Below are 18,978 nucleotides of genomic sequence, written 5' to 3'. Positions count from 1 at the left end.
CAAAAGAACTGTTCCCAACTTAATTCTAAAACCTCCAGGAGCATTTCTACCAAGACATGTTACCATTTTATCAGATGTCAAAAGTACTTAAAGCTCCCCTTTAGAACCAAGGTCTTCAAGCTTCCAAGGGCTTTAGCTACTTTCTTCTCTTTGATCAGTCCAACTCTAAGGCAGTGGTGGGAAAAGAACACTGGACTGGGTCCAAAGGAGGAAATTTTTCACTGTGAGGGTGGTGAGAGACTGGCCCAGGTTGCCCAGAGAAGCTGTGGCTGCCCCATCCCTGGAAGAATTCAAGACCAGGCTGGATGGGACTCTGAGTAACATGATCTAGTGTCCCTGCCCATGCAGGGGGCTTGATCTAGATGATCTACATGGTCCCTTCCACCCAAAGCCATCCTATGTATCTATGATACTCTCGCATTGTTAACAATACAACTCACCAATGCTTAACATTGCATCCATAGAGCAAACCACTGTCTAATGAAGCTACAAAAAAACCCACCAAACCCTAAAAAGCCACCCAAAACCCACTGACTCTCAAAATCTGCAAACATCCTCCTCATGCTCTGAGTCAACACATCTTCAGATGCCAACAGTTAGCTCAATGCCTGCAGGAAGGAAAGGACTGGACTCTGTACAGAAGAGGGAAGGAACTATTTCATTACTTTCAAGATACTGAATAAATGACTTTCAATGCACCTGGATGTCTTTTTCTCTAGCTGAAGCTTTTCACCCCTCATCACCTGCACTCCTCCTCCACCATTTCCTGTAGGGAATTTATTTGCTGTCACTGCGTTTCTACCCACTATCAGCTCCTGTTTCTAAGGTTCTGTGTGTTAATCATTTGTTTCAGTTGCCTGTATGTTTTCCACCCTCACATCTCCCACCACAATTCCAGTTGTTAGGAATGAAGGCAACCCCAGTAAGGCCATCATCCATGCACAGGGGATTGCTGCTCGCTAGGCAGGCCTGAAAAGAAAGACTCCACACGTGAGCAAACTATCTAGTTCACCCAGCTCAAAACACCAAAGCCTTTACAGGCAGGAACAGCAACTCAGTCAACATTTTCTAGTCTGCAGCCTGACAAGAGCACCAGTCAGACCTGGTGACAGCCACTAAAGAAAACAACAGTTTTCCTCCTAAAAGACAATTTCATCTTCTCCTGACCCACTCCGTGTACACAGAGTAAAAGATGGGCCTGTAGGTGAAAGATGCATTTCTTCATGCAACCTGATCAGATGAAAAAGCAGTATTTTATCAGTCCACTGAACCAAGACACCCCAACTACAGGAATTCATGGTCTATGGTAGCAACAGCATAATTCAAGCAGCAAAACAATTTGACTAGAAATAAAGCTAGAAAGACTAAAAGAACCAATGACAATAGAAGCAGAAGTGAGCAATTTATATATTTTGAAGAGGAAAAAGGAATGAAAAGTGATCATAAACTGTGGATTCAATAAATCTTTGTTACAATTCTTGACTTAATAAATACAGCATACAATTAGGACAGTATTAAATCTACTACACCTGAAGTGTGCTACCATAGTACGGATAAATAAGGGGGCTGTAACTGCACTCACATTACTAAATAGACTCTGTTCAGAGATCACTGTTTTAAAGTTTGTCACCTTAAATGTTCTCCCATTCCTCTTCAACTCACCTTGTCTTCACAGTCAGAACTTTTCAGTGTTGCATTACTTAGTGATTCTGATGTGGTTGCAGAATCTGGAGGGATATTTACACCATTGGTGCCACTGCTGAGAACTGCAATAGGGAATAAAGGAATTACATCAATTCTCTAGATGCTTAGATTGGCCTAAAAGCAGTCAGTCTTCTCCAGCAAACTGCATGCTGTTTTCTTGCTAAGTCCATAAAATATTGCAGTGTAAATTACAGAGTCCCCATACTATTTTGCAAGAGACACAAGGACCAGGATTCAGCAATTCTTAGCAGAATCCAAATTCCCAATGCAGAAAACGAAGTCAGTAAAGAGTCCCTTACTGAATCTATACAAACACTGCAGAGACTCCAACATATACCACTTCAAGCAACCCCCCTGCTCCAATCTGATACTGTTCATAGCTACCAGAGCTCCTCTTTGAACTGATCTAGCTACCTACACACTGAAGTCCCACTGAAAATTTGTATCCCAATATTAAGTCCTCTGTAGAATCCAATTTGGGCCAACAGGTATGCCAAGAAATCAAGCTAGAAACTTATGGATGTATGCTAGATTCAGCCTTAACTGAAGTTATTTCTGTTTCCGGTCAACTGAACTCACAACTGAGAAAAGGCAGAGGGCTGGGGAAACACAGGAGTTTCCCAGGGTTAGGAGACATGGGCACCTTCAACAGATTTTTTGCTTCAGCTTTCAGTTTCCTTCATGCCTATTTCTATTAGATATATTGCATAACAATACATTAAGCTTAATATACATGACCAAACCAAGAATTAAAAGTGTATCTCAAAGTCACAACTCCAAAATAGTCCCCAAGTCCAGTGATTTGGGCATTTTACATCACGGTGCAGCTAGATGAAGTCTGCCCCTACTGTTCAGTTGACCAGCAGTAGCTTATTAAACCATGGTCAATGCTGCCATTTGACATTGCCAGTCCACACCCTCAAAGTCTTTTTATTCCAAAAACCAAGGCTGGACTATGCCAAAGGTGGAGGCCTGGCAATGTCACAGTCATTCTACACAAAAAAAGGTCCCAATGTGACATTCTTTATGTAACAAAGATTTACTTCACATTTAAGATGTTTCTTTCTGAAAGGAGAAACCTAGAGAAAAACAAAGCCAGGTGCTGAGTAAATCCAAACCAGTACACTAAACAGATCTTGTACTTTTGTTCTAGAAAGCAAAAGCAATATTTACCCATCTGTGAGAAAGCTTTTGGCTGTGGTGCCTGTAACACTGCTGGACGTAGCACACTGCGCTGCTGCTCCTTTGGCTTCTGGCTTGGGAGTCCTGCAAGTACAAAGGTTTTTCAAAGGGCTATAAAGCTCTGGAGCTGAAAAATTCAACTTGATCTAATCTTCTCTGTAACTGCTTCAAACAGAATATGCAATGGAACAGCAGATACTTTAAAAGCTTCCACCCCCATCTTTCCCATCTCTCAGCCTCAAAAATACAATTAGTCCCACAGAGACAACAACTTCCCAGCCTTAAAAGACACTTGAAAATCTATTCTCTACCTTATCCAGGAAAGCATAGGAGAGTTTATGACAACAACTCAAAAATAAAAGTCAAAATACAAGAGAAACGAAAAGCAAACAATCAGAGATGTGTTCAACTACATCCCAAGTCTCCCCTTCTCCTTCCAATGGAGCAATTTTGAGATACTAATAAATGTGGGGTTTTTTGTCCTTCATAAAATCAAATGTAGTGTAGTAATCTTACATGTTGTTTTATTTAACAACCTTTTGGCTTTTTGCATTAACCAGGCCTCTTTGGTGTGCTTTGGTGAGATACATGGCACCACAACTCTAATTCTGCTCTGGCACAAAAAGCCAACTGACCTTAATAAATAGAAAACATCTGAAAGTCGAGAAGGTTATGGCAATTTCAGAAGGTTCAGTTTTCTTCATTGAACAAAACAAAGATGAACTCTTGATCCAATGCAGAAAACTGCAACAGAATGTACTCATAGCAACTCAGCTGAATATTTTGCAACTAGTTCCATTTTGGGCCATCCACATTCAAAGGACACGACAGCCACCAAGCCACAGCAATAATCCCAAGTCCAAATGTTCGTTTGTCAGCTGAAAAACCTTGTTCTTTTTTAAATGTAACTACTCTTCCTGCAAATGAATTAAATAGTTTCCACATCTGGAGTACTGTGTCCAGTTCTGGGCTCCCCAGTTCAAGAGGGACAGGGATCTACTGGAGAGAGTCCAGTGGAGGCTACAAGGATGATGAAGGGACTGGAACACCTGCCTGATGAGGAAAGGCTGAGAGACATGGGGCTGTTTAGTCTGGAGAGGAGAAAACCAAGACGCGACCTGATGAATGTCTACAAATACCTGCCAGGTGGGTGTCAAGAATGGGCCAGACTCTGTTCAGTGGTGCCTGTGACAGGACGAGGGGAAACGGCACCAAGTGACAACACAGGAAGTTCCACCTCAACATGAGGAAGAACTTCTTTCCTGTGAGGGTGATGGAGCCCTGGGACAGGCTGCCCAGAGAGGTTGTGGAGTCTCCTTCTCTGGAGACTATCAAGACCCATCTGGACACATTCCTGTGTGATCTGTCCTGGGTGTTGCTGCTGAAGCAGGGGGGTGGGACTTGACCTTCAGAGGTCCCTTCCAGCCCCTGTGATTCTATGATGACTTCCATCACCAAAATAAGTTTTGTTTCTTTCTCTAATCCTAAGGAGCTGTAATGTTAATGTCTTTCCCTTATTAGCTAGGTCTACCCCACCAAAAGGAAGCTCAGTAAGAGCCAAGCCAAACTGTACCACAGAACAGGTAGGATCAAGAACCTATCATCAAAAGCCAGGGAGAGGAGGAAATGGGAAGTGAACAGCTCCAACTGTGCTCCAGCCTGGCCCCAGACTGAGTGCCCAGTAAGGGCTGGAACTCTCAGTGGACTCCTGGAGCACCCCTTTTGTCCCACTTTGTTACCAAAGGAATTGAGCTCGTGGAGCCCACGATTACTGCAAGAATTGAATCAAAACATGATAGGCAGAGACAACTGGGAGATACATTTCAGAAATCCATGACTGATCCCAGCCAAAACTGGGATGTGTCTGTACATGAGATAGTGTGGATGGGCACAACCACTTGGAGAACACAAGAGTTTTTTTCTACATCAACACATTGCCCTGATTTGAGCCACCTTCCAGTTACAATAGCAGTTTGAGGCGACTCCTGTCTAAAATGCTTGAACTGGTTTCTTTGTAGTGCTGAAGAAAACACTGATCTCACCTGCACTAGGTGCCTGACCATGGATAAGTATTGGTGGCTTCAGCCGGAATCCACTGCTCTTTTCCTCTAGAAGCAAGATACAAAATTACAAGGACATAACTGGAACATACTACCTACATTCATTCAGTCATGAAATTCCTCTTGCTTTCCACACTGTAACAACTCACACATTTCATAGAAATATCCAAAGAACAAATTCTCTTTTTCCAAAAAAAGGCTGAATTTCCAGCAATCATAACAGCAAATATACAAAGACAGAAACAGAGTTGTTGCATGAAAAACATTCAAAATTGTTTTTCAAGAGAAACATGAAACAGACTATTTTCACAAGAGAAATGGGAGTTCTGTGAAGGCCTTAACTGAAGTTTAATAGAGTTCTTAAGTGAGAATCAAACTAAAGAAAGGACAAGCCAAAGTATGACTGAACATGACAGCTGCTAGCAAGCTCCCTACGGCTAATTGACCGAAATGAAGTTAAACTTCATTGTCTAATATTAGTTTCTTCTAATTCCATTAGCTTTTACCTTAAGCTTTTATAGTATGAAGGTAAAAGATTACTTCGCTTGTACACAGGTAAGACTTTTAGATAAAATACCAAAATCTTGAAAAAATAATAATCATTAATCCACAGCCACTACAAAATGAGTTCCTAAGAACTTAAAAGGTAGAATTATAAAACATTTCATTTTAGGGGCATATTGGCTGTGCTCAGAATAAGACAACTCAACACCTGATCATCTTACTCCACTTCATTATTTCATGCCATTTAAACATAAGTATACAAACAACAGTGAGTAATAAAACCAGCAGTACTGTCAACAGGGGGTTGAACATCATCATGACCACAGATTATGGCTGATTTGATTTTCAATATTATAAAACAGTATCCAAAATAGATAAACCAAAGTTTCCCTTTAAGTTTCATCTTGAGATTAACAGGTGGGCACAGAACCTCACTGTAGTCTTCCACCACCACTCCCAAAGAATTCAAGTATGTTGATATTTGTTATTTTATTTACCTACAGCAAGCACGAAATGAAGCAATGAAGTGAGCAAGAGAACAGCTGTAAGATCAGAACCATCACCACTTCCACTCTCCCAGACAGGGTCCTCAGAAGTATCACAGTACAGAAGGTGACAGCAATTTGCTGAGAATAAGCTGAAAAATGAGGAAGCTCACCTGGTTCTGAGTCAGAATTGCCTGTAGAGGGTTCACAGAAGCTTGATGGCATAAAGACGTTGTTCTTTGTTACTGCCAGCAAGAACAAAAGAAAAATAAAGAGAAGTGTTGTTGCGATAGGGGATGTTTAGGCTGGACATTGGAAGAAACTTCTTCCCTGAATGGGTTCTCAAACACTGGCACAGGCTGTCCAGGGAGGTGGTTGCAATCACCAACTCTGGAGGTGTTTAGATGTAGTTGTGATGCTTAGGAATACAGTTTAGCACTGGACTCTGTAGAGCTGGGTTAATGAGTTGACTCAATCTTAAAGGTCTTTCCCAACCAGAACAATTCTGGTGATTGTTCTTAATTATAAATTCCATTCCCAGACATAGCAAGGCTGCAAACTGAAAATTATTTTTCTAGTAATTAGTTTTGTTTACTTTAGGTTTTCCTTTCTTCTAAACTAAAACAGCCACAGAAATAAACAGGTCACTGTCCATAAAATCTCCTTTGTTTCTCCTGAAACAGAAAAAGAGACTTTAATTGATTCTGGAGGGAAGATTAACAGAGGATTCCCAGTTTAAATTGTATCTGAACTAGAAATTAAATGTGATGTTAGAATGAACAATATAATTACAAAATACATGTGACATTTCAAAGGGGCCTGCTGAAGAGTGGCTGCTGACACCCGGGCTCCTCAGAAGGCTTCAGAGTGAAAGCACAGCTTGCACTTCGAGCAACTCACGTTTGGACTGTCCTGCAAGGACAAAAAGTCTACAGAAACAAATGAGAGTACCTCAGAGCAATTTGAAGATGTTTCATTTAAGCATAACAGTCAACAAAAGAGCAAGAAAATGTTGGAAGGGAACAGGCAAAGTAGAGTGTTTCTTTTCCACCCTTTGCTGGGACCTAGAGAAGCCAGTACTGAGGGGCTTGGTCCAGGCCCTGGTCAGCAGCTGAGTGACCTCTGGTGTTGTGCACAAAGTCACAGACAATGCAGCTTGTGAGACAGAATTATCAGAGCAGATGCATCAAGCGTCACAAGGCAACAATAGCAGGCTGGGTTTTTTCTCTCCAACAGCTCATCTTGCATGAGGTAAAGAATGACAATATTTATCAGCTCTTTTAGCATCTATAAGGCTGTGGAAGCAGCTTAAGCAGGTTGAAAAGAGAAAGGAACCTCATCTCTGAACACTGTGACACCAAAAGATGCATCATTTGCCTCTTGCACTAAAGTTTTAGATTTTGGGGGTTTTTTTTTCTATATTTTCTTCCTCCCTTTAGATTTTTTCTTTTTACTACAGACTGTCTTAAACATGATGGAGGTTTCATCTAAGTAAGATTTCCCTACCTTCAATAAAAACATAACCTCACAAAAAATTTAAGAGTTTTGGAAAGTGAAAGATTTTCTGTAAAGCAAGGCCATCAAACACTGCCAGCAATACCCAAAGAAGCCTTTAAGGAAGCTGTCATTCCAATCAAAGTTGTCACTGCTTGGTAACAACACACATCAGAAGAGAACGAGGGAGTCAAACAGGGAATAAATGACCACATCCAGACAACGTGCTTCACAGAGAGTGGTGAGGCCTTGGACCAGGCTGCCCAGGGAGGGGGTGGAGGCACCATCCCTGGAGATGTTCAAAAAGGGGTTGACATGGTGTTTCATAATATGGTTTAGTTTTTAGGGGTTGTAGGGGGGATGGTGGGACTTGATGATCTTGAAGGTCTTTTCCAACTTTGACAATTCTATTATTCTATTTTTTACTGTTCCTTTGTTTTTCTCATCTCCTTTTTTTCCAACTAAGGAGAAAAGTCTCCAAACCTGCCCCAAGCACTGACATATCTTTAAAATAATTCTCAACCAAAGCTAAAAACTTCATAATGTCTGTGAAGAGAGAAGGCATAAATTTTAGAGACCATTCCTGAGGGCGAAGGCAAATATCTAACATGACCATGAATTATAATTTACCCCTGGCCTTCCAGTAACTAAGAAAGAAGTAGTATTTATATAAATTTGTTAAGATGTGTCCTGATCACAACAAATCAACAAGATTTCTGCTGAATTCTTCAAATTTACAGCATAAGATTAAATGCTGAAACTACAAATATATATAAACTTACAACTAGAAAATATGTTTAAAAACATCTCTATCAACTCCTTTGGGCTTCAATGAATTTGCTAACAGACCATGGACAGAGTCAGAGCACACAGCTGCTGAGGTCTGAAGCCAGCAGACAGCAGTAAAAATGCTGACATGAGTGAGGGGAAAAAAGAATTCTAAGAAGGAAATCCACCTCATACATCATATTGTAACAACATTTACCTGACTGAGAAGGAGGGAATTGAGTTAAGGATGAAGTTCTCTCACGCTTTACAGGTGGACAGTAGCTCCCATCCTCTCGATCAGATTCTGCAGAACAAAAGCATTAGAGAAAATGCACAAAGTCCTGGAGAGATATATATTTGTGGCTTTTCATCTTACAATCAAATCTCTTACCATCTCCATCTTCCGGACTTGATCCATCTGCTGATCTCTGAAATTAGATTACAACAATAAAACAAAAATCACACACTGAGCATTTCACTCTCTTCAGATACATCAAAATGTTTTAATCATCAGTTTGAAGACTTCTTCTGTTCTGTCAACAATATACACCCAAGACAAAGCATTATTTTTATGACTTATATGCAGGCATATTCAGTTTCACTCAGATACTATTAAATAAATTAAAAATATTTTCTTTACAAGGAAGATACCTGCACGTTCATCTCCAAGCACTAACATCTTTAGAGACCACACAACAACCATTACAGTTATTTTCTATATACTGAAAAACTGAAAATTACAAGCTTCAAATTCGGTTTGATTTTAAAAATACCACAGAAGTTCCAAGCTCCTGAACATACCCCATTATTTACAAGTTCATTCCAAAGCACTTTTCCTAATTAATGTAATTGACACTAGCTCCTTCAACAAGAGGAACTGGAGGAATGTCTTCCCAAGCACACTCTATAACCTAGCACTCTGACACTGACAGGAATCAGCACTGGATGGTCTTCCACAGTACCAGGAATAAAACAAGAAGCATCACATGCTACTATCACAATATTAAAGAAGGCTTTGAACAAAGGCTCTACATCTTTCCTGAAGATTTGTAGGTCTCTCCCTACTTGCTCTGCCAGTTCCTCAGCCAATATAATTCCCTTGTTCCTACAAGGCATAATTCCACAATGGATCCCTTTCACTATGGAAGGTGACCAGGGCAGCATTAGTACCTTCATTCTCATTACAAAACCTCTTGACATACTGGACCTTCTCCTTAGTCCAACACCACCCTTCCACCGTACTGCTGCTCAGGACACTGACACCTCCTCTTCACAGGGTCTCACTGGAGAGCTTGGCTGGCTGGGGAGGAGCAGCAGCTGAGGGACAGAGCCTGCAGCAGCCCCAGCCCTGTCCTGCCCCATGACATCAGCCACACTTTGGCAGAGACACACCAGGACTGGCCCACACAAGAACAGGCTGAGACTGCACAGGACATCATCTGAGAGACACATCCTGGGTCTAAGGGTACCAGAAAGTACAAACCCTTCTATTTAGCACTGCATATATATTTAGAACCTGGTATCTGTATTTCATGCAATGCTAATAAAAACCCAGTTACACTGAGTTTTTTCAAGACAATTAAGTTTAAGGGGTTTTCTATTTTGCTTTACATTAACAGAAAAGAACAGCTCTCTCACTAGCATCCTAGTGAAGTACTTCTGAAACCTTTGGCACAGAGTTCTGGGACACAACCCCCCCACCACATGGTTCTATCAGCCCAATCACATTAATACTGTATGTGATGATCCACGCTCTTCCTACATAATTGGTCAATGAACCCACACTACTGGAAGATGGTCCTATTAGGCATCTCCCTTGGTGACATGCACTGGTTTCCCAAAATATAAGGTTAAGACGGAAAACCATGATGTCATCTGTTTCAGAAACCAGCATCTGAAGTCAGAAAAAATTCTGTTGTACACAGGAAGTGTTGTCACATAAACCAGGCACTTTTTTTTTTTAATTATAGCAAAAATCCTGAAAGCAGAAGAAAACTATTTTGTAAAAAAAAATTTTGAAGGGAATTGCAGATTTCCATGTGCAAAAATTCTCAAATGTCAACATGTGGTTTCTCCCTGACCTCCAAAAACTTGAGCTGTTATTGAAGCTGTAAGATACTGAGGGCAAACCAGAGCCAAGTATATACTATTTCCATGCTTCCTAGTCCAAGAGTTTTAGGAGATGAAAGCTATGCAAGAGTCCACACACCAAGTTACAGCAGTTACTGACATTGCCAATCCCAGTCAAAGTAGGTGCTGCACAGAATTAAAAGGACTTCCCTTTCTCTCAAATGTCTTTTTTCCCCTACATAGGTACCTAAAAATCTAGATCATTTGGTTTGCTACCTCCCATCCTTACCCATTCATACACTGCTCAGACTGTCAATTATTGCTTGGGGAAGTTGGGACAGACCTTGCAAGTAACCTGTGTTCAGTGGCAGGTTAGATGGGGCTCTGAGCAGCCTGATCTAGTGGGAGGTGTCCCAGCCCATGCAGGGCAGTTGGAACTCTATGATCTTTAAGGTCCATTCCAACTCAAACAATTCTATGATTCTAACTCCCACCTGAAAAATTCAACAACACTTTCAAAATTTTCATAGACTCAGGAATTTAAAGGCCAGGGAACAAAAAAAGTCCATCTCTTGGGTTGATCCTCAAGCACAGAAAGGCCCTTCTTTATGTTTCTCAGTAATGAAAACTGAGCATTTAAGATACCCAGGTTTGATTTTTTGTTTTCAAATGACTGAGAATATGCACAAGTTACCCCATCAATTTTATTACACTCAGCATTCAGTAAAAGACACACACCACTGTTTCCTTGCTTTTATTAAAAAACTTGCTATTAATATTCACTGCCCATTACTTGGGAATTCACCTCTCAGGTCTCCTCAAACCTGGGATAAACCTCAAGTTTTTGCACTATAATAATGTTTCCACCCGTGACCAACTCACTCTTAGGGAACTTGAACATGATTCCTAAATCCTCCATAGTTATCAAAAAAGCTTTCCAGAAAATAAAGCTGTATATTCACATGATCTAATGAAGCCTGATTTCCCACAGATCCTACCTAGATGACAAACAATGTGGAATTACCTACAATGAGAAGGCAAATGCTTGAAGCAGCCAGATGTTCTCTCCTCTTTAGTCTGCCTCTTCCCACAGACTGCAGAGGAATACAGAGCTGAGATCTCCACACCCCCCAGCACCTCTGGCCCAGCCTGACAGAGTCAAAGGCAGATGGAGGGGGTGGGGACACATAACCTGTATTAGCATAAGCTTCATCTTCTTATGAAGCCCCACTCTAAAGTAACTGCTGCAGCCAGAAGTTGCTTATGTGAGTGAAGCTGGGAAGACTAGACAAAAACAAGGAGAATACCTGCATGAAAGCAGTTTACTTGACAGGCTGGAAAAAACATCAGATTACAATTGGATTATATGTTTTACACAAGCATACAACACAACCAAAATGAAAGCCAGGACCATCTCATCCTGTAAGGAACCACTAGGGTGACCCAACTTCTCTCCATTCAGTTCTTTGACATTAGAACCTGAAGAGACACTTAAACTAGTAACATCACAATCTATCCTACGATTTACTCCTCATTTAAGAAGAGAAGCCACCTTTCACTTACTCCCTCCTCCCCCTACTTTTAGAAATCCAGGTACAGAAGTTACAATTATTGCTCAATAGAAGCTTCTACAATTCTGACAAGTTTCTGATTATCCAAATTACTTAAGACCTCCCAACTTTCTAAAAGTACAAATGAAGGCAATTAACAATCCCCTACTGAAGGACAAACACTGCTTCTTTACACCCATTACTTCCTCACACAGTTGTTAGAATAAACTAACAGAGAACTTACACAAACTTCAACAAATTTGTCAGTTTTTGTTTATTCACAAAAAGGTTAAGAAACAGGGAAGGCAAGGGAAAATTCACGTAAAGCAAAAAAGGTCCATGTTTAATTAGGTGAAATCTATAAGAGTACACTTCCAGTGCTCATCTATGAAAAATATATTTAAGATGTAAAAAGTCATATATAAAAGGAACTTCAGAGAATGTTACAGCAAGTCTGCAATCCTGACACACTGCACATCCACAAGCATCACTGAACTGCCATGGCTGTTGCTTAAAAGCTGTTCCAGAACCTCTTCAACAATGCAGTCCTGCTGGCCCTGGCTACCTGCTGCTGTAAGCTGGCTTTGGCTGAGCTTGAAGTCAAGACATTGTAACTTACTCTGCAAGAGGCTCCACCTCTGGCCACAATGTGGTCTTATCTCAGACACATCCCTGTGCATGTACAAACACCAGTGAGGAATCAAGAAACAGTTTCTCTTCTTCAGAACCAGTCTTAATCCATCATTGACCCAAAGTCATGGGAGGATTATATTTTGCTCCAGCAAACCAGAATGAGAACTCTGAAGAGGCATTGACCTTCACTGTACTTCAAGGTAAGAAAGAGCTTCACTCTATGAAACCAGGACACTTGGAAGACTGTTTGCCAGGGCAATGTGACTAGACTGAGCACTGTCCTGTTCCATAAAGTGAATGGAGTAAAGTTCAAGGATGCATCTATTGTGCACGGCCAAGGATTCCTGCATATATTCCCCAACAGCATTTCCGGTCCTTTAATTTCTTTTCAGATCTGGGTCAACTGAGGTAAGATTTTCAGCTCTTTAAGAACAAGTCTAAGATAATGACCACTTGCTGCAGTTTTCCTGAACATCTGGTTAACACAGTTCTCTTGGCCAGTTCTAGTAATACCGGCAACTTCAAGTTACAGAAAACTGACATTGAAGAGTATGGCTCTGTTTACCAGATATATTTTAAAATATTAATCCTTGAAAACCTTAATATTCAAAAAACAAACTGAAATGGAAAAATTTCTGCAGCAGGTCAGCAAGCAACAGTCTGGACTAAGGTGCTTAGCCTACAGCTGTTTGTACCTTGCGATGACCATCCATCCAGCACTGGGTTTACTTGAAACAGCCCATTATTGAAAAAACCAAGAACTAGTGCAAGAAAGGGTGCAGATGTTGTGTGGAGCAGCCTTAACAGGCAAGGATCTACCAAAGAGTACATGTGCGTGTGGTCACAATGAGCAGCGACATTCGCCTGCACCAAGGAAACATTGTCCATCAAGCAGCAAGATTAGGAACACCTTAAAAATTGCTCTGAGAGACTGTATGGTAGTAGTCCTTTAATCACCTAAACTTTGAAAAAATACTTTGCTGTACCACCAGTAGAAAGATCTTAAATTAACAGCACTGACAGCTTTTCCTACCTCAAGGTAATGGTTGTTTGGGTTTGCTCCCCTTGCCAAGTACTTAAATTCAAAATTCTGCTTTAGCACCTTTCTGGCTGCTTTTCATCTGCTAAGTACATTACACATTGGCATGACAAGGTCCTGTTTGTATCCAGTGGAAACACAGAATTAGCTGCCCACTCTGTCAAGCTGCAGCATTATGGCTCAGAGGGAATAAACAACCTAACTGCTTAAAGGAAATCCCTCATGTGTACCCACTTCTCACTCATTTAGAGGAGCTTTATCCTTAGCAAACACACAGTTTACACCCTACATTTTAAAACTGATCCTTGATGTGTTTTCTATAATTACACCCACTAAGGAGTCCCAAACAAATTTCATTTATACTAACTGGAAGCTTACAGGGGACTAACACTACAGATCAAAGACCCAGACAGCTAGTGAGTTGCTCTACCTGAAGTTAACAGATTCCTTCTAGAGGAAGGAACGTTTTTCTTTAATCCCTGAGCAGCAGAAGTACTTGGTAGGTTCACACTTACCCCTGCCAGTTCTTGTTGAATAGGAGCAAGCTGGGCTTCAGAAGCGAGACTCAGGGAAGCACTGACTGAGGCAAGAACCGGAGCAGGATGCTCAGAGTCGTGCTCACCAGCTGATCCTCTGTGACCCAGACCATGGTGGGGGGGCTCAACCTCTCCCTGTGGGTCCTCGCCTGAATCCGACAAACCTTTTTGCTCTGCAGGGGACTGGGAGCAGAAAAGACAACGTCCCTTCAATGCAAGGCTGCAACATGAGAGAGCAGTCGTTCTAGTGAGAAGACCTGCTAAGGCCTTTTAAAATTCCACTGTTTTCACTTTAGGGCAGGAGGAATTGCTTGTAGCTTGGACACCAACAAAAACTTGCACAAAGCAGGGAACAGACCCTGCTTCTTTTTTGTAAATTAAAAACTTTGCATGTCTATTTCAAGGAAGGAGTGCCAGGATAGCTAGTGCACACTCATGGTATTTGATATTTGCTGAACTTCTGGCACAGACTCTTTACATTTCTTCAGATCATTTAATGCTGCAAGTCCCCACTTGTAGAATTAAACATTAAGCTTTACCATATTCTGTACATGTCTGAAGAATGAAAAAGTTAAAGGCTTTGAGTCTTAACAACTGTATTCTGGTAAGGAACTAAATTATAGTCCTTTGGATAATATGCAGGCCAAGGATGCCCTCCCATCTACAATGTGTTGGCTGAACCTCCTGGTGTCTTATTGTGAAGTATCTAGACAATCAAGCAGCTAGGTGAAGATGCCACTCAGAAGAGTTTAAGCTTGGCTTACTCTCAGAAAACATTCAGTAGAATGAAGAGAGATTACAAATGGTCCCCATTGCCCAGTCTGTGCAAAGCAGTGAATAAACATTAAAAACAAACAGCAGCTTTTAAATATTAAGAGCCCAAAGTTCTTCAGCCGTGACATTTGGCCTGTCCTCAAACACAAGAAAGTACTAAAAGACAGCAACACATGCAATTTTATCAGCAGTTTCGTTCAATGAAGTTACTCAAGTTTTAAATCTTGCAAGAAGTATCTATCATTAAGGCTCAAAACAGTCAAAATATATTTAATGGGGATATGTCAGGAAAGCTGGGGACACTGTCTTCTTATTTTAATATAAAGCTGTTACTAACAGACCTAAACACTAACTTAAAACCCCACAGAACAGGAGAGGCATTAAAGAAACATTTTGTCACCAAAAAGTAAACCAAGTCTAGCAATACTATTCTTACCTCTTTGGCTCAGAAACTGCAACTGGCCAGGGCACTTAGAATTTATGTATGTTATTCATACAAAAAGACAAGGGGTAAACACCTCCACTGCAGGTTTTACACTCATTACTCCTAGTCTCTTTTTTCTGCTAAGCCTCACTTTCAAAGTTACCAGCATTCCAAACATCACTCAAAACTGTCCTCTTTCCCTTCAAGGGGAAACAGCCATAAAAAAAGTACAATAATTAAGTCACAAGTTACCCACATCGCACTAACTACAAAGGCAAATAAGCAAGTGAGCAACATCACTGAAGATCCAACTCTTCTCATGGCTTACACCACAGGTGTCCCCTGGTCCTCCACTACCCCTCCCTATGTACCTCACCACACAAACCTCTTCCCACACCTCTTCCATCTGCTAAACCTCCTCCAGCCACACGTGGGGCCAGAGGCAGGGAGCAGGGCCGTGCCTGTGACAGCTGCTGCCAGGGAGGGCATCTTGGCACCCAGGCAGGTTTCTAGTTTTCAGGAAACATGCAAAACAGTTTTAATATCTCAATCTCTGTCAACAGTTACCAGAATCTGCAAGCTCTCAGCAGGGTGATCAGAAGACAGCCAGCAACATAACCAATTGTGCTTGCCTTCCTAGCTGAAAGGCTTCCTACTTTTCCAGTGGTCTGGGGAGCTACAGCAGAGACAAACCTCAGCCCCAGTCCAGGTGCTGCACCAGTGATGGAGACTACCCTGCCACTGCTCAAATAGCCTTTGAAGACAGAACCCTAAAAACCACACTGGGGGAAATGCTGAAAGCTACAACCAGAGCAGTACTAGGAATGGGGATGGGAAAGACTGTCCTTGCCAACAGCCAGAACGCACCTCAGATGAGGTGACCATCCCCAGGGAGCTGGAGACAACAGGAAACAATCAGGAAACTGAGATATAGACTCTGGGGCTGAAGACAACTAAGATTTAGTGCGCATAAGAAGCAAAATAATGCATAGGAAGAGGATACAGAACTATTTCCACATAAAGACAGCTAGATAACTTCTTATTCCTCAGCCATAACACACAGAATCCGGAGGGAAAAGGCATAGGAACATAAGGATTAAATAATGAGTGGCATCTAGGATGGCAATGCAGGGACTCCCACAGAGGAAGAGCTGAAAGGCATCCAATTAAACTAGGCTATAACGAGTTCAAAAAAACAATACGAAACCAAAGGAGACAAAAGGCTCACCCTGCTGAGCCCCTTGCCAGAGGTTCATGCAGATGGTAGCTGCTCACATGCTTGGCTTCAGCAAGAAATGGGAGAAATTCAAAGAGGAAAAAAAAAACAAAGGAGTCTTACCAGCAATTTACCTTGACTTCTACCACAGATCATAAAACTGCTAACGATTCAATTGCTAGAGGCAAGAATATTCAATACACACTCATGTTTATAGGCTTCAAAGTGGAAACAACAAATTTTTCTGCAAATAATTCATATCGATGCAGTTTAGAATATTTCAATGGAGGCTAAGTAAACATGGATCAGATTTTAGTAATTCTTTTAACACGTGGCAAGTATTTTAAAAGGTGAAACAAGCAAGGTAACCTTCTGGCATAGATCTCATTTCTATCCTAAATAAAACTGGAATATATACTCCAAGACTCCAAAAAGAAACAAACAAAAATAATTATTGCCAATCACCACTTTTATGCTGAAAAATCTGATGCCAAGATGAGCATTTCTTGGCCAAGTCAACACATAAATTTATATTGTTTTAAAAACTGAGATATTAAATTGATCAAAAACTACTACCAGCTTCAGAATTTTGTGAACTATGGTTTACGTCATGGAAGACAAAACCAATAAAGGCCTCAAGGATTTGTCAAACCAAACTGCTCCAAACAGAAGTTTGTACAGGCTGTTATTAAAAACTCACATCCAAGGGAAACCCTTAAGCTCCTAAAATTCGTTTTTGTCTTCAGCCATCCTTACTACTGAAAGTGTTTTCTAATCTCTCAACTTCATAAATTCCAATATAAATTCTTGTTCAAAGTTCTTTGCAGCTGGTGAAGAACAGTCTATTCTCTGCCTGTTTTGCTGTAATGTTTTATGTCTGTGATGATTTGTGTCTCTCCTTGAGCCTCTTCTTCTCTTGAGGAAACATTCCTTTCAAGTACAGCTCTATGGAGAACTTGGCAGGAATCTGCTCCTGTCTTTTAAATACTAAGGCAAAGATCAGCGGAGGGATTAATGCTGAGATCAATGGAGGGATTAACACTGTTTGGAAGCCACCTACACAAACTCACCTTGCTCAGCCAGATCAAACAACACAGATGTTCTTAAAATGCAAAAAGAACACACCTAGAGTAATTTGGCTTCCTCTGCATTGCAGTAAATAAGGAGATACACGAAGAAATACATAAAAACTGAGATTAATATGATGCTAAGAATACCAAATATAGGTAATGAAATAATAGCCCATTTTGTAAAGACAGGCACAAACACTCTTGGGTCAGTTTTTCCTCACAATTCTAAGTTGTGGTATATATGTCTCCTTTCCTCATTCTCCCCAACTAGCACCCATGTCTAATGGCCCACAAAGACTACTAGCTCTTCCCTAGTCCATTGACATAGTCACTCCAACAAAGGCGGCCACTAGGTTGTCAAGGCAAAACTTGCCCTTGGCGAAATCACCACGTTGGTGTCTCAAATCACTTCCCTGTCCTCCATGTCCCTAGCACAGCTTCTAGGAGGATCTGTTCCATGATCTCTGGCACAGAGATGAGGCTGACAAGGTCAGCAGTTCCCAGGCTCCTGCTTTTTAAAGATTTCCTTGTCATCCACCTCTTCAAACTACCAGGCAGAAAGCAGGCATTTCCAAATCATACTTTGTCAAACCAGGACTTCAACCAATCCCTAGTTTATGTATTGTCTACTGTAACTGTCTCCTTTCTAAACTCATGACCTTATTTTCCAGGCTACATGGGAATCTCCATCCTTCTAATCACTTAAATAATTTTTACAACTCCAGATGTATTTTTAAAGGTCCACAGTTAAAATAATGATAACAGACTGAACAACTTAAGGACATAAAGAAAAAGTACCCCTTGACCTTTATGACCCAGGTGCCAGTTAGCCCTTAAACTCTTTGCATCATTGTGCAGCATCACTTGAGTACGGGATATGACCCAAATATCACATAACTTGTCTTCCTCCAGAGCCACCCTTAAAAGCTCACCATGACCAAGTCACCTACAGGAAGCAGAATACTGATCAAGACTAGTCATAGAACAAGCTAGATATAAAGTGTTCTTCTCTGCATCCTACCATTTCCCCAAACACAGGCTGGTGGAAGGAAGAGAACAAGGTATAAGCTACAGAACAGACAATGGATTGATTTAAAGTGCAAAAGTATTTTTTAAATCCAAGTTGAGTACCTTTGTAATTCCCATGACTAGGAAGTCAGCATGAGCCCAGCATTGTCAGAATCTATGACTGGAAGGTGACATGTTTGGACAACTTGCTTATTTACAACAGTACTGGTTACATTTGTTTCATAACTACTTAAAAACATGTCAGCGCAAGAAAGACTTCAGAATACTTTGCTCTCAGAAATGTGTGTTAAAAGTTCACTTCATAAAATGACAACAATTTATCATAGAAAACGTTGTATCTACCAACCAAAAGCTTTAATTAAAAAATACTATAAAAAGTATGGTATAGTTAATGTATAATCTATTGGGATAGATAGTGGAGTAACTAATATTCTATGCTT

General features: G+C 40.9%; 1 protein-coding gene across 5 annotated transcripts in view; it reads right to left on the bottom strand.

Annotated features, from left to right (window-relative positions):
• RANBP3 (RAN binding protein 3) overlaps positions 1–18,978 on the bottom strand; it is a 50,707-nt gene that overhangs the window by 13,741 nt on the left and 17,988 nt on the right. For 3 of the 5 annotated variants that reach the window (XM_051639883.1, XM_051639882.1, XM_051639881.1), the window contains 7 exons: positions 14,005–14,208; positions 8,589–8,625; positions 8,415–8,501; positions 6,109–6,180; positions 4,929–4,994; positions 2,878–2,970; positions 1,663–1,766 (listed from right to left, as the gene is read on the bottom strand). In XM_051639883.1, coding sequence (XP_051495843.1) covers positions 1,663–1,766; positions 2,878–2,970; positions 4,929–4,994; positions 6,109–6,180; positions 8,415–8,501; positions 8,589–8,625; positions 14,005–14,208 — 663 coding nt within the window. The remainder of the gene's footprint in view (positions 1–1,662; positions 1,767–2,877; positions 2,971–4,928; positions 4,995–6,108; positions 6,181–8,414; positions 8,502–8,588; positions 8,626–14,004; positions 14,209–18,978) is intronic. The other 2 variants (XM_051639885.1, XM_051639884.1) reach the window with 1 other exon arrangement.

This window comes from Apus apus, chromosome 24 (genome assembly GCF_020740795.1).
Source record: "Apus apus isolate bApuApu2 chromosome 24, bApuApu2.pri.cur, whole genome shotgun sequence".
Lineage (NCBI taxonomy): Eukaryota > Metazoa > Chordata > Aves > Apodiformes > Apodidae > Apus > Apus apus.
The sequence above is the reverse complement of the archived record's forward strand: the minus strand, read 5'-3'. Positions and strand labels throughout refer to the sequence as shown.